The sequence below is a fragment of the Triturus cristatus genome, chromosome 4_2, assembly GCF_964204655.1.
Source record: "Triturus cristatus chromosome 4_2, aTriCri1.1, whole genome shotgun sequence".
Classification (NCBI taxonomy): domain Eukaryota; kingdom Metazoa; phylum Chordata; class Amphibia; order Caudata; family Salamandridae; genus Triturus; species Triturus cristatus.
The window spans coordinates 896,058,612-896,082,159 of NC_140586.1; the positions used below are offsets into that span (position 1 = coordinate 896,058,612).

The window sequence follows — 23,548 nt, forward strand, 5'->3', positions numbered from 1 at the left end:
AGGATGCTCTGTCCCACAAAATGGGTTAAGACCTAGAGATGGTGGGAGCGCTCAGTGGAAGGCAGGACGCAAATATTATGTATAATTGAAGTCATGTTCCTTGAATATCTCCTGTCAAGATGCAGGATACAAAACAACTTTCAAATGTCTCATTTGCAGAAAGTATATGTTTTGATGTTTTAATTTAAAGATAAGATTATTCATTTTAAAATAAACTTAATTGGAAATGGAATGGAAACACATGAGCAAAGAGCATAAATAGCTCTATGCATTTTCCAATTTTTGAGAAACAGGATAAAGGAAAAACAATGTAATGGACGAACAACTGCAAACAGTTGTAAGAAAGGTATAAAGGCAAACCACACTGTAAAGAAGCCATTTAATTCACTTTCCCATAATGAACCAAAGGGTAAGTCAAAGTTCAGTTTGATTTGCTGGCTAATTGGGATTATTTCCCTTCAGTGCTTGCTTTGCCATGTCTTTGGGGCAATACACTGAGGTCTAGAACCTAAAGGACAATTCCCTTGAAGAAGAACCGAGACTACAAAAAGGGAACAGGATGTGGCCTAACGGCTAGAGCGGTCGACTTCGAAGCTGGGGAACCAGGTTTGAGTCTCAGCAGGGACGCTCAACATCCTGTGATTCTGGGCAAATCGCTTAATTTCCCCATGCCTAACAAAATGAATGTGTCCGTATGTAACGTAACGGGTGCTCATGTAAAGAGCTGATACCTTTGGGTCAAGTTCACGCTCAAACAAACAGAAGCCAAACAACCCCCGACTCCCAAAGACCTGTAGTGATACGAATATCTAAGGAATGCTAAAGGCATACGAGGTTAAAAACAAGCTACATATGTTGCACTGATAGGCCTGAATCACTTGGGTATCAAACCCGGAGTCAAAGGACCAAACAGTTGGTTTTTGTAAAACATGAGGACCAAGTGTCCCTAATTTCTCTAATGAAGATGTTTCTTAAAATATAAACAAAAATGTATGGTTAATAACAGCATAAACCAGACTTTCACTGACTCTGTGGGTTAAAATCATAGTCAATGGGAACACTGTTTTCCACTAAAGGGGCAAGAAGCTCCATGAGTTCAAAGAAATCAAACCAATTTAGAGAAAACAATATTCCTTTCCCAGGGCAGAAGATCCCACACTTCAGGGAAACTCTTTATAAGGCCCTCTAAGAAGTCCCCGTTCACAGGAAAAATGAAAAAGAATGTGACGGAAACGAACGATTAATAATTTGATTTATGTGAACTATTTCTAAGACTTGGTTAAACTAAAACATGGCAATATCATTTCTTCACAACATTTTGCCTCTTTCAAAACATCTGGACGAAGTTTCAAACACCCAAGTGTAGGTATTTGGAAGCCACGCTGCTAGCCTCAGCAATTGTATCTCGTTGCTAAGTAATCTCCCTTGCTGCCAGGCCAGAATATCTGGTATAACATGGCCACCTCTTGTTTGGGTTCTTTGACAGGTGAAGGAGGCCTGGGAAATAGAATTGTTGAAGTCATCCCGTCCTGAATTAACTAGAGGAGCGCTGATACACATCTTTGATCCCCTCATCAAAAGAGGTTCAACTCTGCCCTTCCCTGGACATCTTCTATTGTCTGTAGTCGCAATCAGATCTATTGGTGAAGAGCTCTACTGCAAGAAAACAATGCTCGTGATGTTATTGTTTAAGATCTGCTGAGATGGTTCTACTCAAGACATCTGCGTGTCCAGGTATCATCCTATGCGGACGACACCCAGATCATCATTTCCATCTCCGATGACTGGGAAGAAGTAGCGTATAGGTTTAGGGCTTGTATGAAGGAAATCGACGGGTGGATGAGGGAGAACTGGCTAAAATGGAATGGGGAGAAAACCAAGATAGTCGTGTTTGGAGCGTAAAGTTCAATTTGGACCAAGCGCTGGTGGACAGACACTTTTGGGACCTTACCTATTCCAGTAGTAACTGGCAAAAACCTGGGTATCGTGTTTGATAACATTAACTTTTGACATCCAGGTTAATAAAACGGTTAGCTCTTGCTTTTAGATGATCAGAATTCTGAAGAAAATAATGCCTTTTCCACCGGAAGAACTTTAGTTTCAGTATTCATTGGACTTGTCTAGACTACTGGAATGCCCTGTACTTAAACATCAACCAACTTTCGGTTTTACGGGAGAGGTGTGGTGCAGCGGCCAGAGCGGCTGACTCTGGATCATGGGGATCACTGTTCGATCCCTGGCGCCGGTGGCAGCTCAGCTCAGCACCACGTGACTCTGGGCAATAGCTCACTTAATCTCCCTGACGGCCCCCAGCGCCTTGAAAACCCTAGGGGTGATTTGTTTGCGCTTTACAAATACCGGATACATCTCATTCTGTGTAGTAGTGAGCCAGGACCTTTCATGCAACTATGTTGCAATGTACTTGAAGACTATTATATCACTGGGAAACTCTCTTTCTTAAAACTCTGGATTTGCTGAGGGTTGGAAAGCAGCATTTGTTCATATACCCAGCTGAGATGATAGTTTTGAAGCTTCGCTTACCACAGAGGATAATCAGTCTTGCTTACTGCTTAAAGAAATGTGATGAACTAATGCAGCCTCCTATGATTCGAACTCTTTGGATTTTGTTCATCTTGGGTATTGTGTGATATTTGAAGTGCTTGGGCTTGTAGAACAGAATTACTGCTAATAAGCATTGGCACATGAGGATTGTCACACACATCATGTAATGGGTCATAATTCGCAAGAGGGATGGAGTGACACTAGTACGGTCATCAAATGGCCAGAGGGCTTACAGGACAGCTGATCTTCAGGACCAAAGAGCAGGGCTGGTGTTCCTGGAAGTAGACAACTGCAATCCTCGACCACACCTTCACCCAGTCCCCTTAGGTCACAGTTATCTGCTCACCAATAGTAAACATTACAGTGTCGGCCAGCTGGACGTTGTTAATGTTGATTCGAGGAATGAGGCCAATCAGTCCCGGCACCACATCGGAATAGTTCACATCAATGGTTTCTGCGATGGACTGAAAACCGAAGAGTAACGCTTCTGTGTGCTGCAAGAAAAGAAGAAGACAGTCACAAACCTGCTGAACAAGATGAGGGTCTCAATGGCACACTTATTGAGCAAAAAGGGGGTTACAGACCAAACCTACTGAACAAGGAGATCACACCAAACCTACTGAGCTAGAAGGGGGTCACATACCAAATTCACTTATCAAGAAGAGGGTTTCCAACCAAATCTACTGAGCAAGAAGGGGGCCATACCTAAACCTACTAAGCAAGAAGGACTCACACCAAACCAACAGAGCAAGAAGGGGTTTCACACTAAATCTTTGCAGGAAGAGTGTCACACACCAAACCAACTGAGCAAGAAGGGGGTCACATACCAAATTCACTTATCAAGAAGAGGGTTGCCAACCAAATCTACTGAGCAAGAAGGGGGCCATACCTAAACCTACTAAGCAAGAAGGACTCACACCAAACCAACAGAGCAAGAAGGGGGCCATACCTAAACCTACTAAGCAAGAAGGACTCACACCAAACCAACAGAGCAAGAAGGGGTTTCACACTAAATCTTTGCAGGAAGAGTGTCACACACCAAACCAACTGAGCAAGAAGGAGATACACACCAAACCAACTGAGCAAGAATAGAGTCTCACCCCACACTTACTGAGCAAGAAAAAGGGTCACACAACAAACCTATTGAGCACTAAGAGGGTCATACACCAAACCTCCTGAGCGAGAATAGGGTCTCACGCCACACTTACTGAGCAAGAAGGTCTCACACGAAACCTACAGAGCAAGGTCATACACCAAATCTATGAGCAAGAAGGGGGTCTCAATGCCCCACTTACGTATCAAGAAATGAGTCACACAATAAACCTACAGAGCAAGAAGAGCGAGAAGAGGGTCTCAGGCCACACTTAATAAACAAGAAGTTCCCACACCAAACCTACAGAGCAACAAAAGGGCTACAAACCAAACCTACTTAGCAAGAAGGCGTATCATACTAAATCTGTGTGAGAAGAGGGTCACACACCAAACTTACTGAGCAAGAAGGCGATACACACCAAATTCACTTATCAGTAATAGGGTTACACATCAAATCTGCTGAGCAAGAAGAGGGCCATACATCATACCTACTGATGAAGAAGAGCGTCTCACCCCACACTTACTGAGCAAGAAGTTCTCACACCAAACCTACAGAGCAAGAAGGTCATACACCAAATCCATAAGCAAGAAGGGGGTCTCAACGCCCCACTTACTGAGCAAGAAAAGGGTCACACAACAAACCCATTGAGCAAGAAGAGGGTCATACACCAAACCTACTGAGCGAGAAATGCATCTTACGCCATACTTACCGAGCAAGAAAGTCTCACACCAAACCTACAGAGCGAGAAGGTCATACACCAAATCCATGAGCAAGAAGGGGGTCTCAACGCCCCACTTACTGAGCAAGAAAAGGGTCACACAACAAACCCATTGAGCAAGAGGGTCGTACACCAAACCTACTGAGCGAGAAATGAGTCTTACGCCATGCTTACCGAGCAAGAAGGTCTCACACCAAACCTAAGAGCAAGAAGAGGGCTACAGACCAAACCCACTGAGCAAGGAGGTATTTCATATGAAATCTGAGCAAGAAGAGGTTTAAAGACCAAACCTACTGAGCAAGAAGAGGGTCACACACCAAATTCACTTATCAGTAAGAGGGTTACACACCAAATCTGCTCAGCAAGAAGAGGGTCATACATCAAACCTACTGAGCAAGAAGAGTGTCTCACCTCACACTTACTGAGCAAAAAGGACTCGCACCAAGCCTACAGAGCACCAAGGTCATATGCCAAATAAATGAGCAAGAAGGAGGTCTCTTACCAAACCTGCTAAGAAGGGGATCTTTGAATAAACCGACCGAGCAAGGAGGAGGTCTCACACCAAACCTATTGCGGAAGAGTAAGGTATCACGCCACACCTACTGAGCAAAAGAACGGTATTACAGCCACCTACTGAGCAAAAGTACGGCATCACACCACACCTACTGAGCAAAAAGGACATTATCACACCACACCTACTGAGCAAAATGATGGTATCGCACCTCACCAACTAAGCAAGAAGAGGGCAACACACCAAACCTACTGAACTACTAGAGGGCCATACACCAAACCTACTGAACAAAAAGAATGTCTCACACCAAACCTACAGAGCACAAAGAAGGTCATATACCAAATCTAACAGCAAGAAGGAGGTCTCTTACCAAACCTACTAAGATAGGGATCTTGGAATAAACCAACTGAGCAAGGAGGAGGTCTCACACCAAACCTATTGTGGAAGAGTAAGGTATCACGCCACACCTACTGAGCAAAGGTGCGGTATCACACCACACCAACTGAGCAAGAAGAGGGTAACACACCAAACCTACTGAGCAATAAAGGGTGTCTCACATCAAGCTTAGTGAGCAAGAAGGGGATCTAACATCAAATCTACTGAGCACAGAGGATCTTACAGCAAAGATATTGATTATGAAGGAGTCACACACCAAACGATCAGAACAGGCATCACACCCCCCCCCCCCCCCAACTAAACATGGGAGATGGATCACACACCAAATCTCATGTTTTATTGTAAAGGTGAAGGAGAGGATCTCAACAAACTTCATTAACCAAAAGTGTCAACGCTCCCAGCCTCAGACTGTAGGAGGCAGGAAACTAAAGATGCGGATGGCACACACATGAAATCTGATTGGGTTAAAAGGATGGATTGGGTTGTTACGCATCTCATAAGGGAATCTTCTTCAAATCCCATGGAGTATTAAGTAGAGAGAATTACCCATTACATCGCACCAAGGATAGCAGAGGGGAAATATCCCACTAACAATAGGACATGAAATATTATACCTACTGGAGCAAGGGGTGGGGAACATTTTACACCTTTCATCAGATCACATTGGGAGAGGTGGAGGTGTGACAGTGAGATATGCCCTTCGGCGCTCTTGTAAGGTCAACCCAGACTGAACATCCCAGTTTGTTATTGGCATGTAATCTGGAACGATTACTGCTTGTCTCAAGTAGGGTCCCATTAATGTGCACAAAAAGAGATAGTACCTGATGTTCAAATACTAGGAATAAAACGACTAAACGTTCACTGAGCACAACATACAATCATTCCTCACAATGCGGGTGTCACTGGATCTCTTACACATTATGGTGAGTTCTAAGTTAACTCAAGCCCATTCCATTATACAGCTTCCGTGACAATGCACTAAATACCTTTATCTATCATCCAATCATGACCTTGTGAACACCCTTTAATCGGGAATTAATCCTCTTTTTACTCTACCTTAACAAAAATAGGAATTCCCTTCCTTCATTAACCATAATTTCATTGGTTCCCCACCTAGGTGTCCCTGTTATCTCATTGTCCTGAACAGAACTCAACATTTCTGAAGAGTTTGAAATGCCACTGACACCAAAGCACACAAATTATCAGTGGCTTAAAAGAATTTGCTATTTTCATTGATTTGCATATGTGTGCATTTATAAACACAATGAAAGTTGTTGCCTGTACTTAAAATTCTTACTTGTTCATTTCTATTCGTTTTATCACCTTGGGAAACAGCACATATTTGTTGATTTGTCTGCTTACTTTATCTTGCATGTAGCATATGTACAATTTTTTTATGGCTTACAAATTACTACACTATGTGTAGTTACTATACTTTTCTGCATCATATCTCACCAAGCATAAGCAGAGGCAAAAACCACAGAGAATGCAGACACGGAGCACACCTCCGAGTGCATGAAGGATGCAGATACATATTATGTACAATCATATGAGGAACCTGGGGCGACCATTCGATTTGAAGGAATACCTGGTAGCTAACAGGTATCTAGGTGCAAAGAAGAGGGTCAGTGCCAATTACTGAACTGATCTCCAGAATGTTGTTATTTTTATAGGCTCCATCACATTAATTTAACTTTGTTAATCAGGTATGGTTGTTAGAAAACTAATGTTAGGTGTTATCTGCTGGCTTTGGGGCAACCTTTTTGAAATTATTAATATGGATACCACAATATAATTTCCATCATCCTTTGGGTTAGACCTTGGAATAACTCAGTGCAGGCTGAACTGCATCATAAATACTCATAGCTAAGATATTGAGGAAGAACACAAGCATCTGCGTTCTCCTTATTTGTTTTCCTAAATTGCAACCTCCAAATCCCCCATCACCCAATTCAAAGGTTTAGACTTTAGGGTCACGAGGCCAGAGTTCTCATTCCACAAACAGGGCATTGTTTCATCCCTATTTGGATGCATGTCTGGAGTTTTGTGAGTGCTCCAAGCTGAATGCATGACTTCCCAGGAGCCTTGTTTACGACAGTCAGGGGAAAGGTCAGAGGGTAGTGTGCAGGCACTATAACCCAAACAGGATGGCTGGAATGCTTGCAAGTGTTTCAGCCACCGGCATCGTTTTATGGGCACTTGGCCCCTCCAAACAGGAACGAGCCTTATGCAAATCAGCCAGGATTTGCTTAAATGGGAACTGTCCAGCCCGAACTGCCAGCCCAGGGTCCCTAATAAACAGTTCCTGTTGCCGTCTTGATAGGTCTCCTCAGTGAGGTCCACCTAGAGACCTGTGTCTAACCTGCAACAACTGAAACAATTTAATCAAGGGACCATCTGTGACTCATCCACGCAAAGGCAATAAAATCAAATTGAAAGTGACAGCAACTTGCGATACAAAGAACGTAGTGTATTCCTTAAAATGCCCCTGTGGCATTGGATACGTGGGCAAGACCAAACGCAAGATCAAAATTCGATTCAATGAACATAAAAGCAACATTAGAACTGTCAACCAGAAATTGGTCATTGCCACCCACTTTGCAAAATTTAAACACATCAGTCAGCTTCGGTTCTTGGTGCTTGAAATTGCCACCATCCAAGGAAGAGCTAATTGGAACTTTTTACTATGAGAACTGTTTTGGATTACATTTTTGGACACCATCGCACCAAATGGTCTTAATGACCGGATAGAGTTTGGCTGTTTTCTCTATCCATTTGAATTTTGACTATCTGCCTGTAATATGTTCATATTTCTTCTCTCAGAATTTCTTACTATTTATTTTCTCTTGATCCAATTCACGGTCATCTATTATCATAACCAACCCCGGTTACCCATTGACATCTATTTTCATGTGTTTTATACTGCCGATATTGTTTTTTACTTCTTCCTGTCATCATTAGCTATTCCATTTTATAGTTTTTTGTCCATTTCACTCGTAGATTCATTACCCTCTTTTATGCATTCTCTATCTTTCTTTCACAACTAACTCTACACAATGTGGCCCCCACAGTGTTCATTACCTCTATCTAGTTTGACCATGACCTCTATTTGTTCGTGTTTCATTGTTTAAAAAAAAGAAATTCTGACAACCACACATTTATGGATTTTTATTATTTAGATTTTCATGTTTTGGTTTTTTATTTCTTTATTTCTTCAATCCGATTGTTTGACTACCTTTCAACTTCGTACATCTCATTCACCTTTTCTATTCTTCACAACACTTGACACATTTTAACATGACCCCCACCGTGCGTTCGTCTTTTGCTTCACCTTGTATGGTCATCCACTTCAGGAATAACTTCTTGTATATGCAGACCTTGCATGTTCCAAGCACTTGTTTAAAGCTTTCTTACACTGCCGCGGTACACCCGCAGACAGATTCCTTAGTCTGTATGCTTCCCGCATGTTAGCCACCTGATCGCTACTGTTTTTCTTGCACTTCCAATTTTAAAAAATTCTACCGTTTTGTTTCACCATGTTCGTAATATCCGCTGAAGGGCTTGCCTGAAATGCATTGGGTCTGTTCCCACTAATTTGCACACTTGGAATGTATTAATCTACTACGTTTTGAATCATACGTTTCCTTTGATATGAATTGGAAACCCAGACTATGAAGCCACATTGAAAATTAAATTTACCATACCTAAGAGAACTTACCTTGGTTCATTGGATTAATTACCTCACCTAGAGGTGGGCTGTGCAACTGGGGGACGTTACCTGTTCGGATAAAGCCTTCCCATACGTCTTTGTCTCACGTTGGGGATCAGCCAGTGATACCCCGGCTGCACGCAGAATTTTAACTAGTTTGTTTATAGACTATATGTTTTACAACAGGTGTGCATCTACCATATACCTATCAAAAAAACTATCTGAACAAGTCAGGTAGACAGGAACCTAACTGGGAGAAACAGAAGGTGTAGGAAACAATTTGATCCTTAAAGACACCGTTATCCAGAAGAGAAGTATTATCTCTTTCTATAGTCCCCTCACTCACCAGGGTTATACCTATCAAAAAAACTATCTGAACAAGTCAGGTAGACAGGAACCTAACTGGGAGAAACAGAAGGTGTAGGAAACAATTTGATCCTTAAAGACACCGTTATCCAGAAGAGAAGTATTATCTCTTTCTATAGTCCCCTCACTCACCAGGGTTTCCCCACGGTGACATGCTTCATCATAGGGGTCCTCCCAGTCCTCTACGGACTGAGGCATGCTGCGACTTGCGGTGTTACGTAGGAGCACTGGAAATTTTGTAAACTATGTGTAGTGTAAGTGAAGTAGTGGTGGAGTGGGAAAATTAAAATAATCAGCTAGTGGGCTACAAAATAAACTTTATTGGTGCTCTAAGCTGAAAAAATTAAAAACGGGGTAATATGACAAGGGACCCTAACTATGATGGAAAGGTGTGCCTAGCATATTTTGAAGTCAACTAGTTTCGAGCTCCCCAGCTCTTCGTCAGGACTACACTGGGACCAGCCCAGTGTCGAGAAACTTGCCACTCCTAGTCAACCTTAATAGGGTGAAATAAGTGTGATGCCACAATAGTAAGGCATGCGTTTTAAAATATATACATACGTAATGAACGTTAGCACACTGATCTGTAAAGTACAAAATCACAGTTAATTGCGAGGAAAAATATATACATATATATGCGCATAGCGTAATACGTAATAGTAGCTAAGTTGTGAGCACACTACACACAGGTGGATGCACACTTCCATGACTGGCGTGCCGCTAGGTGAAAGACAGAAGAGATGCAATTATTCACTCCATGCCGGCGTGGTGATGGAAAAGGTGTGCTGGAATTGAATAAATTATTAGGTCTGACTACACACACACAATAACATACAACATAAAACATGTAACCTACTTAAGAAAAAGCAACACTGTGCCTCATGGTCACTGGAGGGGTGCGGAGATCTCGTACATCTAATGGATGAAGGGAATCGAGATAGTTAGGAAAAAACGGCGTGTTCCGTCATGACGGATCGCCCAGCATGGTCTGAGGGGGAAAGGACGAGAAGGGTCTCCACGCTACATCCAGGAGTTGTGAATGGCAGCACTTACTTGTACGTTGAACCCCACATGCTTCTGACACCTACTGGAAGCCAAACCTCTAGGACCGCATTCTGGCGTGTCCTCGTAGCCGCAATGTTTTTATGTGCTGGTGGGCGTTTCACGAGGCTAGAGATAGAAAACGGCAAGTTCCAATGCCGGTATACAAGTGGAGCCGCCATCTTGGAAAAGGATGAGACTGTAGGTTAAGATACTATTAAGTCTCCAAATATATTCTCTGTAAGGACTCAATGCTCCAGCGTGGGTATGCGATCGCTCGCAACTAAATTATGTTATGAGGGCGAGAGATGGTGAAATATGGAGCCGCATAATGGTAAAGCTCATATTATGGGGCAAAATCGAACTTTATTGAAAAAACAGGTTGGAGCTGTTCAGACCCGGGTCAGTGGGATCGGCTAAGATGGAAGCCGCCATTTTGGAATGGGAAGGGAAAGTGATGAATGGTCATGAGGAATTTTTTCAATTATGCGCTAGTTACAATTCGCTGTGGGGCCGTAAGGAAATAGTAATAGTAGCCAAAAGGGAGATACAGATTGAGGGAATGAAGGAGGGATAATGGCTAATGGAAAGACATGAATGTTATTATAATGGATAACAACGTACGAGGTTGTTTATCAAGTACAACCTGATGGAAATTGAAAGCTAGATCAGCAAATATTCCAGTGATTGTTGTTTACGTAAACTGGCCCCAGGGTATGTCATCATTGAGACCCCTGTCGTCCGAGCGTAGTTTGAACACCCAACGTTGTTCCTTTTCATGTAGCTGTTTCTCTATGTTGGGGTGATTCTTGATGTGTTCTAAGACAACCCAGTTGAAGTCATTAGGAGTATGGCGTTTTTCCAGGAAATGTGTGGTCATCTTTGTGTTGTCACGTTTACATCTGAAATTACTACGGTGTTCGATCATTCGGGTGTTTACTTTTCTGGTGGTCATGCCTACGTACTGCAAATTACAAACGCAAGTTAATAGGTAAACAACACCTGTTGTGTTACAGTTAGTGAACGACCGAAGATTCCAGGTTATCCCATTGTTGCATTCTACTGTCTTAGTCACCTTGGTCAGATGACACACACTGCAGTTACTGCATGGGAAATGGCCCTCTGGTAGGGGTTGGAGCAGGCGTTGGGGACCTGCGGTTTTTGTCGTCGTGGGACGTGTATGGACAAGATGATCCCTTAAGTTGCGTGCTTTGCGATGGCTGAACATAGGTTTCTGTAGGTCTAGGCCCCCGCTGTTCAGGGTGCGCCAGTGTTTCTTGATTATTTTACTAACCAAGTTGGATGCAATACTGTATGTAGTAATACAAATTTGTCTTCGTGGCTCATCCTGTCTGGCTACGGTTTTAGTCTCTAAAAGGGCCTCCCTATTGTTATTGAGAGCTCTTTTTCTGGATCTGGACACAAGATGTTGTGGGTAATTGCGCTGTATCAATTTTTCTGATAGTTCTTTTGCCTGAATGTTGTAGTCTTGTCTTGTTGTACAATTCCTTCTGAGGCGCAAAAATTGGCCAAAAGGGAGGTTGTCCTTGAGGCTGCGAGGATGGAAGCTGTCATATACCAGCAGGCAGTTCCTTGCTGTAGGTTTGAAATGTGTGGTACTGTAGAGACGTCCGTCTTGTGCTGATATATTAAGGTCTAAAAAGACCATGGTGGATCGGCTCATCGAGGAGGTGAATTTCAGGAAAGGGTCTTGTTGGTTAAGCCAGACTAGGAAATCTTCCGCTTCTTGTTCATTGCCTTCCCAGATCAACAGTACATCGTCTATGTACCTTTTCCATAGTTTAATATGTTCAATGTGAGGATTGTGTTGGTGGAGAATATTCTGCTTTTCCAAATGATGTACATACAACCCTGCCACACTCGGCGCAAATGTGCTTCCCATACTGGTACCGTGGGTTTGCTTGTACAGGACATCGTTAAATTGGAAAAAATTCTCAGTCAAAGCCAAACGGCAACATTCAAGGACCACATGTCTGGGTGTGTGATAACCCCAATCATTTAGGTAGAGTACCTCTTCCAGGATGTCTAAGGTTTCCTTATGAGGGAGACTCGTGTACAGACTCTCTACATCTAAACTGATCAAAATGTTAGTTGTGGGGTTGAATTCGAGATCCTGGATTAAACAAAGGACTGCTTTGGTGTCCTGTAGATAGGTTTCAGTCGCCTGAACCAAGGGTCTTAAAAAGGCATCCGCAAATTTAGACAAGGGTTCCAAAATCGAACCGATCCCTGATACTATGGGTCTTCCTGGGGGAGTTTCCATAGATTTATGTATCTTAGGGATCGTGTAGAAGTAAGGTGTTATTGGTTTTTTGTTTTCTAGGAAATCTGCCTCTTTCTTGCTGATCCAGTCGTTAGTCAGAGATTCTTCCACTAGGCTAGCGATCTCTCTGCGCAGTCGTTCAGTGGGATCCTGTTGTATTGTTAGGTAGTTACGTTCATCACCTAGTAGTCGTAAGCATTCGTGTTGGTAATCAATAGTATTCTGTAGAACAATAGCTCCGCCTTTGTCGGCTGGTTTAATAGTTAGGTCCTTGTTGTTAGATAGTTGATAGATCGCCTCCAGCTCAATTTTGCTCGTGTTGTGAAAGACTTTAATTGTTCTTGGATCTATCTCGGTCACCTCTTTTATAACCGCTTTCTCAAAAGCCAGTAATTCAACCGGAAGGTTATGTGGTGGAGGAGTGAAATTAGATTTCTTATGTAGTCCAGTGTCAGTGGTGGCATTATCGCTAGGATCTTTATCTTTGAAATAGACTTCCAGTTTGATTTTGCGAATAAACTCCTTTAATTCGCATATCAGCTTGAATTTGTCCAAAGCCGCTGTGGGGACAAAGCCTAATCCTTTTTCTAACACTCTTTTTTGTATAGGTGTAATAGTTATACTGGATAGGTTCACTGCTAGGCTTGGTTGTGGCTTGTTGAGGGCAAGTTCGGTGGTCCCATACTCCGGGTATGGCTCCTCGTCACCTCTAGTGGTTGGGCCCACTGCACTTGTTGTCCCTGTCTGGTTTTTCCTCTTCTTGGGGTCTTGCCTCTTCCTAAAAAAGACTGATTCTGTCCTTGATTTTGTGGACCATCCCAGTATGGGTATGGTTGGGGTTGGAAAGATTGATGAAAAGGTGGTGGTCCATAGAAAAACTGTGGCGGTGGGGCAAATGGTGGCATGTTCTGATAAGGGGGCCAACCAAATCCAGGTCCACCTCTGTTTCTCTGACGTCCTCCTCTTAATCGTCTGTTCTGATTGTTAGGGTTATAGTTTCTACTAGTATCGGATAAATCCGAACCTGTGTCTGAGCCATCGCTCTCAGTATTATAACCTGGATTGCGATTAGTGGGGACGTAATCATCTCTGGTGTATGGGTAAACCTTTTCTAGTGAGAAATTCTGCTGATCTTTGCGCAGTTTTATATATTTTGCGTCCTTCAGACTTATTTCGAACTCGGTCATGGTTTTATTGAGTTCATCTAGTCTTTTTTTCAGTTCAGCTGTACTCTGATATGTTTTGAGGCGTATCTCCAGATCATGAATGTTAATTTTCATTTCTTCAGAGAGGCGTGCTGCAGTTTTTATTATTAGCACTAGCCAATCTCTGGTACAGTGCCAGGATATTAGTGACCAATCCTTCTTGAAAAGTTTATCATTTTGGAAAATGAACGGTTCATTTCTGACTATAAGGCCTCGTGGGGCCATGTTTGCTCTCACATATTCAGTCATCATGATACCATGTATTAAGGTCTTGATTTGTTCGCGTTTTAATTCCGTCAGTTCATCCCAACATTGACTAGCTTCATATACCTCATCAACCGTCCAGCCCGAACTGCCAGCCCAGGGTCCCTATAAACAGTTCCTGTTGCAGTCTTGGTAGATCTCCTCAGTGAGGTGCACCTCGACACCTGTGTGCCACTGTGGCACAGGGCCATTATCTTCAAGGCATAGAGATCATACAGCAGCATTCATTTCAAACTCTTCTGCAGCGTAATTAAACACAATGAACTGTGGAGATTCACAGAGCTCACATTTAGCTAAAGGGAGATTTGGGAGTTGGCCAACTATGGTGAGTCTGTGTTGTAGGTTTACAGTTTCTGCAGTCTTGCTGAGCGACAAAACTTTAATCACTAATGCTCTTATTAATTATCCTCGAAGGGGTAACAAATCTTTCCACCAGTCACCCCGTCATCGCCTGTTCCAGCAGATCTGAAATCAGGCACAATGTTCAAAGAGCACAGCAAAAACCAACACCACAATGAATCAAACCACTAGATTGAGGGACGTTTTGGGAATTGGGTAATAAGTGGACGGTCACCAGCTAGTTAAAACTGTGGCCTGCTCCTGCTATGATCATTCATAACTTGGGGGTACCGTTTCCCCCATCCAATCGCGATTGGATGGGGGAAACGGTACCCCCAAGTTATGAATGTTATTGACCCAGATGCTGCTGGGGCATGGCATCTACCAAGTCGCACGCACGCAGATTTAAAGTGAACAAACAATTAGAAAAATAATGGAGTGCATCCCTACCCTTGTAAATTTATGCCTGCTATGATCATAACATATGGTCTCTTGGAGCTTGGTTGAAAGGTGGAGTGGAACAGTTACAGCCATCAGTGGCTAGCACATCTGGTATCATTTAGAACAGGTCCCAGAGTGCTTAAGGAGCCCAGCAACTAAAACATCACCACTGGCCTACATTTTTGACATCTCTGAAATGGTCAGAACACAAAGTCACAGGGTGCTCGTTGGAGAATATCACCTAAGCCAACTGGTATGCTGCAGAACTAACAGCCTAAGTCTCGACTGAAAATCACACCTGACTGCTCCGATCAGTTCACACATCTGGTCCCTGGGAGCCCACGGTAGATCAGCAGGCAAACAGTCATCAGCAGGCCAGCACTCAGGACCAATCCGATGTGGTCAGCTGGCGTTCACTGGATGTAGACAAACACAAAGCCGTACACGACACGTGACCTGTGTACCTCAACCACGGTCTCGCATTCTACGTACCCACTTCCGCTCCGCCCAACTGGCCCTGGCTACCATCCCATGTATCTGCAAGACCACAGCCGCCGGAAGATCCTTCGCCTACCTTGAAACAAAGGCCAGGAACACCTTGCCTCTCCAATCACCGTAACGGCCTAAAATCAGGAAGGACCTCAAGACCTGTCTTTTCAGCTGAACCACAGTGCTTTGACGGACCAGCAGCTCCCTCCGCCGCCGCGCCGCGAGACCCTTGCGAGTGAGTAGTCACGCTTTACAAGCCTGCGACTTATTGGTTTGATTGAACACCTCAAAATGATCTGTAGGAGGCTGGCTTAGTATATGGTGCACACTTATTTAAGTGAAGCACCCTGCATTAATCCAGACAACCCTTATGGTGATTTTAGTGGTCTTAGACAACCTTAAAAAGCTCTCTTAGTGGTAGCTGTGGACAGCAGCCTTCAGACTTATCCAGAAGAAGTGTTAAGCAGCTTGTTTTACCAGATCTAATCATGTAGTGTAGGGTAAGCGAAAAGGAACCTCACAGTGTATATATATAGGGTTAGAACAAAGCATATACTAAGAAAGTAGAATGCGAACTGCGATTGAAGTGGGGACTTGGACCAAGGGACTCAGAAGAGCTGGGGACACAAGGAACCACCCTTGGTAAGTGCCCAGGAACCCCCCAGAGGCTGTGTGGAAACACAGCTGTGTACTCAATAGAAGTGGACAGGAAAGTCATGGTTGCAGTTTAGAAGAAGGGACATTCCCAGTTGACCCTAAAGAAACCCCATGGAAGACAGAAGGTTGGAGCGTCACCCCACCCGAAGATACCCCCGGAACCAAGATACCCTCATGGAGAAGCCGGGTGCATGGGTGCGAAGTGACGGTGGAAACCGCCGTAAACCATAATGGAGGACTTCAGTAAAGATGCCGCTGGCGAAGACTGTGCAAGAGTCCGGTGGAATCCAAGGGTGGATTCTTGAAGAGGAGAACCTGCAAGCAGAAGGGACAGAGTCTATGCCACTTGGAGGTGACCAGGAAGCACGGAAGAGCAATACCCACTGATGACGGGAGATGTAGGAGTGAGGACGGTGACCTTATCGCTGCAGCTGTGAGGACCAGGCAACGGTGAGGAAGTCCAGGAGTCATGCATGAGCTGTGCCAAGCTGGACGTTGAGAACCAATGGGTCAATGTTCGGCAGGATCACCAATAAGCCTCGACTGCAGCAACAGGTGTGGAAAACGATGAAGGAGCAACGTTAGGACCAGCAAGGGACTCACCAAGTGCAGGAGAGTCAGAGCAGGCCCCGAGCAAGTACAGGAGCATATTGAAGCCAGAGCAGACCCTCATGAAGACTCACAGGCCAAAGGCATAAGAGTCGCATGAAAACCTCGAGCAGCTCACCAAAGATGAAGGCCCATGGTGCAGAGGATGTGGTGAGGACGATGATCTTGGCAAGAAGAGATCCTGGAGGCTGGAACCTCTTGTAACATGAAGATCTCTGGAGTGCAGAGTCAACAAGCCTTGGCAACAACCACGCAGTGCACAGGGTTCGGTCCCAGCAGTTCCGATGAGGGATACTGGCCTCAAAATTGCAGTGGGGACAGGTCAGGCCTCGAGGGAGTTGTAGTACCACCACCTGTGTTGCTGAGCCTTTCAAAGTATGTGGGATGTCAGGAACAGCAGACTAATCAGCTTTGTTGCGGTGCCTGCAGATGCGGGGAGTGACTCCTTCACTCTGGGGGAGATTACTTTGGGTGCCCTTGATTCCCACCGGTGTGTTGAAGATCCTTGAAGAAGCACAGACACAGATGATGAAGACGACTTGCAGAACAGCGAGAACAGGAGCAGCAAGAGTCTTCATTGATGCAGTCTCAGTTCCAGGCTCAGTCCAGTGTCCAGACGGTCGAAGAGTGACGTGGTTTCAGGCTTGAGTCTTGTCTCACGACGAATCTTAGGACCCACCCACAGGCAAGCCCTTTTATAACCTAAGGAAAGGGGTTAGGCTGACTTGGGGGACCCTTTCTGGACAGTTTTGCCAGAGCCGGAGTCAAAGGCTCCCTGAACTGCCTCAAACCAGAGTATGCCAGGAGAGCACCAATTGTGCCCTTCAAACCAGTCTGGTGCACCCACCCCTGCCCAAAAACAACTAAGTCCTGCCTGGGAGGTGGTCACACCTCGCTGTGACATGACAGGAAACCTATTTTTCTACCTTCCACTGCTCAAGCTCAGCTCAGCAGCAGGAGGAGGCCAGAATCGGGTCTGTGGTCGGCAGCAGCAATAGGTTGCAAGCAGACCCAGAAAGGCTGTTACCTAGAGTACTGGGGGCTTTCCAGAGGACCCCCCGTGCATGGAATCATACCTCCAATACCTGTAACGGTGTATGATCCCAACATGTTTGTATGGAATAATACCGCCAACACTGGTAACCGTGCTGGCGGCATGATTCCAACATGTTTGATATCAAACATATACAGGTTCGGCACAGCCACTATATAGGTAACCATCACGTAATGACGATGGCCCCTTTATGTTTAGAAATGGCTGACCGCACTCACAAAGCCTTGAGAATCGACTCCAGAGTTTGTAGAGGTGCTTTGTAGAGATGTCCTGCTCATGCAGGGGCACCTTCACACTTCTAACCCAGCACCTTGCCTTCAGGATTGAAAGGCCTGCCTTAGGGTTGAATTATAGGTTTTAAGTGTAGTGGCCTTCGATATAAGAAAACGTATATCTGTTGTAAGTGGTGCTAGCACCACCTTACACAGGCTGCAATGGCAGGCCTGTAGTCACAGTCTGAGTGATCTCTCTTGGGTAGCATAATACATGCTGCAACCCATGGGAGACCCCTGGGGTACCTATGCCCTGGTACCTTAGCACCATATACTAGGGACTTTTAGGGGTACACCAGTAGCCAATTGTGGAGGTACAAAAGTACTCACCATGTTAAATTTAGGGAGAAAGACAGTGATTGGGGTCTTGACTAGCAGGATCCCAGTCAGACTAGTCAAAACCCCCCTACACCAAGCAAAAAGTGGGGGTAACCATGCTAGAAGGATCCTACCTTCTGACATGCTCGGATCATGACTGTGGTCAAGAGCAGCTTGAAAAATACTACCAGCAGATCAGTAAGAGTTGGTCAACTCTTCAGACTGAATATTTGAACCAGTGGCCAAAGGGTAACACCCAGGTGAATCGTGGACTGTAAACTGTCCCATGGAGATGATGGCCACGGCTTCCTCCAGCTTCAGTACTGAGCATCCTTGGCACATAGGGGAACAAAAAGAAATAGATGCAGCAGAGCAGAGACATGGAGTGAGCTAAATGGACTCAATGTCTGAACTCTGCCAGAGTACCCAAGTGAAACCTCTGGTGAAGCTTCAATGGTCCGTGGTGCCCAGTGCACTGCCGCTAAATGAACTCAGTGGCCCCTCTGGCATCATCTCCCTGCAGGTAACGTCGCACACTGGCAGTTCCGGAAGCAATGATGATATGTTAGCCAGGTCTGGTGGCTCAGTGGACTAATGCATCCACTGCAGGGGCCTTTGTTCGACCGACCTCACGGTCACAGGTTCAAATCCCGGCAGGTCCACTCAGCCTTTCATCCATCTGAGGTCGATAAAATGAGTACCATTGAGTTGGGTAACAATAAACATATTTTATTCAGCGCCAAGATGCCCAGTCAGGGATGAACGTGGACTTTACAAATACAAATGTTATGTTATGTTAGGAAAGGAACACGTGTATAAACATGCGCTCTCATTAGTCTACACGGCGGTTTGATTATAGGCTTAATTAGTAGGGCTCAAAACATGTGGATTAACTCAAACCACAGACCCCCTCACTGGTCTAAACCCAAGGGAGACAGAGGCGGTAATGGGGCCATGGATGGTGCAATGGTGACGAGTGGCGCGTGCCTACTTCAGGCAGCTCCTCCATGCCCATGGCTGCGGATCCAGTTGGTGCTGTTGATGCTCTGGAACTAGGGTGCTCTACTCTAAAGAGAGCAGCCAAGACTGCCTTTGTAAGCTTGACTCTAGGTAGTGGGGCAGGGCAGGGTAAGCGAAAAGGAACCTCACAGTGTAAGTCCTGCGCAGGCTTGGAGCTCAGATGCAGTCAGACACAGTAAAGGGCAATGCTAGGCAGCACTAGACCCAAGGGTGTTACAGCACGGTTTCTATATACACAAAATGAGAGAAGGTCCCAGCACCTGCTAGGGCTGAGATGTATCTACAAAGAGTGCTCTATGGAACGCTGCCGTCATTTAGCGCTTCAAATGGAAGTCTCGGAAGTCTAGACGCACTGCCACCCACTGCACGGTTCGGACAGCCTTGGAATGTCACACACAGGAAGCACACCTGATGAATGAAGAACACAACAGAAGGATCCCTATACGTTTGTGAATTCCTCCATCTCCTACACTGTACCAAAGTCCGCTTCTCAGACCCACAGGCTCTCACACCCAACTCTCACCAACCAGGTCAGAAATGGAGCCCAAGCCCAGCAGGAAGGCAGGCTTGATCCAACAAAGGACACAGAGCAGTAAAGGGAGATGGCTGGCCTCCGCTGGCCAGGGAAGCCAATGTTCATGATGAGTGCTGTGGCAAAACTGACCAAGAATAAATCATCATCATTTCCTGAAACCACAGATCCAAATCAATGCCCCTACTGTACTCCTCTCCCTTGGCTGGGAGTCGCTAACCTCACACACATTTTGTTTCTCCACTTCTTTCGCCGCCTCTTGTTTTCTCCTTCTGTTCAGCTCTCTTCTGTCTTCAATAACGCTTCCATCTTACCCTTCTGTATCCAGCCTCATACTCTCCTTTTCTTTCCATCATTTCTCATATTTTTTGCCCCCCCCCCCTCTGCCCCTTCATCATCGCTGCGCCTCCCTTCCGCGCTATCATTATGCATTGGCTGCAGCCTATGTTCTTAGAGCCTTCTGCTCATTTCGGGGAAAAACAAAGGGGAGAAAACTGAGTCAGCCCCAAGAATTGAGAAACTATTTTGGTGAGAAAAACATTTGCTCTTTGGACCTAAAAACCAGGAATCTTTAGGACTATAGGGAAAAAGGTTTGCAGTGAAGGGTGTTCATTCGACCGAAAAGAGGGGCGAGAGGTGCTATTCCTTTGGAGATGTTCAAGAGAACAGGTTTGAGGAGGCAGATTAGCCAGAGTGCGGTAACATCCAAGGGTTCGGCACAGGATCTCTCTGCCTTACCTGGGTATCTGCACCACAGGCAACACCGGCTCACGAGCGACTGCTTCATCGCGCCCTGGCACCAAGCAAGGAGCATGGCCGCAGGTCTCAATGATGAGTGCACATGCCGCACTGTGCGTGGAACACGTGAGGTGTGCCCTCCAGTGGCAACATGGTCAGTCCCACAGAGACGTCACCAGGGTGGGTTGGGACCCGGGAGGTGTGCCCTCCAGTGGCGGGAGTGCCAGTCCCACAGAGATGTCTCCAGGGTGTGCTGGGTCACGGGACGTGTTCCCTCCAGTGGCAGAAGTGCCAGTCCCACAGAGACGTCACCAGGGTGTGTTGGGACACGGATGTGTATCCTTCAGTGGTGGGAGTGCCAGTCTCACAGAGATGTCTCCAGGGTGTGCTTGGACCCGGGATGTGCACCCTCCAGTGGCAGGAGTGCCAGTCCCACAGAGACATACATGCATACAAATAAACACTTAATGCGTTGGAATAAATCAGTACTGCTCTATAAATAGAAGGACACCATTAATTATTCCTTCAAAACGAGGAGCTCTCTCTGAATTAATCATACATTAATCAATATCATTGCCCGAACACAGCTTTAGACAAAATCTTTTGATGTATCAATATGTAAAGTGTCAACACATCATATGTTCAAATATACATACAAATATGACATACAGAAAAAAATCAAATCATAAAAATCAAAACAAACTAAACACAAATGAACAAGGATTTTATCCTATATTCCTTATTCCCCTATTAGTGAGTTGCCTCACTTTTTTAATACGAGCATTCCATTACTTCAGATAGCCCTACTCAATAGTACTAAGGAAAATACACTTTTATACCTCTAAACAATTTTTTAGTACTTTATATATCAGTTATACAAATAATTTTGGTTTGTTAAGGGCTTCTTCAATTCAAACAGTTGAAGCGTTTCAGCCCAACTTGCTTTGGGCTTTATTAGGACTAGGGTATATAAGGATATCTCTCCCTAGAGACACCAGTCTAGTCGAGTAATCCCTGTAGAACAGAGACGTCACCACAGTGTGCTGGGACACAGGAGGTGTGCCCTCCAGTGGCGGGAGTGCCAGTCCCACAGAGATGTCTTCAGGGTGTGCTGGGTCACGGGACGTGTTCCCCCCAGTGGCAGGAGTGCCAGTCCCACAGAGATGCCGCCAGGGTGTGCTGGGACACGAGAGGTGTCGCCTTCCCTGGCAGGATTGCCAGTCCCAGTGAGTGCTCGGACTGTGGACGAGGAAGCAGGCTGTCACCGCTGATGGATGACATGCTGTCACAGCCTCTGAGGTCCATCAGTGAGATCTCATCACGGAGACTGACGCTCCGTCGCATGCTGATGAGGTCAATGCGTAAGAGCGCTGCCGGGGCCTGAGCTGGGGCTCAGGGCTGTCAGCATCTGCAGCGGAGGCAGGGGCTGCAGGGTGACACGGGGGAGAGGCGAGCAGGTGGGCCTTCACGTGCGGCAATCACCTGCAGCAGGACTGCACCGCACCCTCGGGACCAGAAGGAAGAGGCGTACACGAAGCACCTGCAGCAGGACTGCACCGCACCCTCGGGACCAGAAGGAAGGGGTGTACGTGATGCACCGGCACCAGGACTGCACTGCACCCTCGGGACCAGAAAGAAGGGGCGTACGCGAACCACTGGCAGCAGGACTGCACCGCACCCTCGGGACCAGAAGGAAGGGGCGTACACGAAGCACCTGCAGCAGGACTGCACCGCACCCTCGGGACCAGAAGGAAGAGGCGTACACGATGCACCTGCAGCAGGACTGCACCGCAGCCTCGGGACCAGAAGGAAGGGGCGTACACGAAGCACCTGCAGCAGGACTGCACCGCACCCTCGGGACCAGAAGGAAGAGGCGTACACGAAGCACCTGCAGCAGGACTGCACCGCACCCTCGGGACCAGAAGGAAGGGGCGTACACGAAGCACCTGCAGCAGGACTGCACCGCACCCTCGGGACCAGAAGGAAGGGGCGTACGCGAACCACTGGCAGCAGGACTGCACCGCACCCTCGGGACCAGAAGGAAGGGGCATGCGCGAAACACCTGCAGCAGGACTGCACCGCAGCCTCGGGACCAGAAGGAAGGGGCGTACACGAAGCACCTGCAGCAGGACTGCACCGCACCCTCGGGACCAGAAGGAAGAGGCGTACACGAAGCACCTGCAGCAGGACTGCACCGCAGCCTCGGGACCAGAAGGAAGGGGCGTACACGAAGCACCTGCAGCAGGACTGCACCGCACCCTCGGGACCAGAAGGAAGAGGCGTACACGAAGCACCTGCAGCAGGACTGCACCGCACCCTCGGGACCAGAAGGAAGAGGCGTACACGAAGCACCTGCAGCAGGACTGCACCGCACCCTCGGGACCAGAAGGAAGGGGCGTACACGAAGCACCTGCAGCAGGACTGCACCGCACCCTCGGGACCAGAAGGAAGGGGCGTACGTGAAGCACCGGCAGCAGGACTGCACCGCAGCCTCGGGACCAGAAGGAAGGGGCGTACACGAAGCACCTGCAGCAGGACTGCACCGCACCCTCGGGACCAGAGAGAAGGGACGTACGCGAAGCACCGGCAGCCGGATTGCACCGCACCCTCGGGACCAGAGGGAAGGGGCGTACGCGAAGCACCGGCAGCAAGACTGCACTGCACCCTCGGGACCAGAAGGGGCGTACGCGAAGCACCTGCAGCAGGACTGCACCGCACCCTCGGGACCAGAGAGAAGGGACGTACGCGAAGCACCGGCAGCCCGATTGCACCGCACCCTCGGAACCAGAGGGAAGGGGCGTACGCGAAGCACCAGCATCAGGACTGCACCGCACCCTCTGGACCAGAAGGAAGGGGCATACGCAAAGCACCGGCAGCAGGACTGCACCGCACCCTCGGGCCCAGTAGGAAGGGGGGTACGCGAAGCACAG

The 23,548-nt window shown here is 46.5% G+C and overlaps 1 protein-coding gene across 2 annotated transcripts in view; it reads right to left on the minus strand.

Moving 5' to 3' along the window:
• IPO13 (importin 13) overlaps positions 1-23,548 on the minus strand; it is a 560,046-nt gene that overhangs the window by 175,279 nt on the left and 361,219 nt on the right. For both annotated transcript variants that reach the window (XM_085602928.1, XM_085602929.1), the window contains one exon: positions 2,909-3,056. In XM_085602928.1, the coding sequence (XP_085459054.1) occupies positions 2,909-3,056 (148 nt within the window). The remainder of the gene's footprint in view (positions 1-2,908; positions 3,057-23,548) is intronic.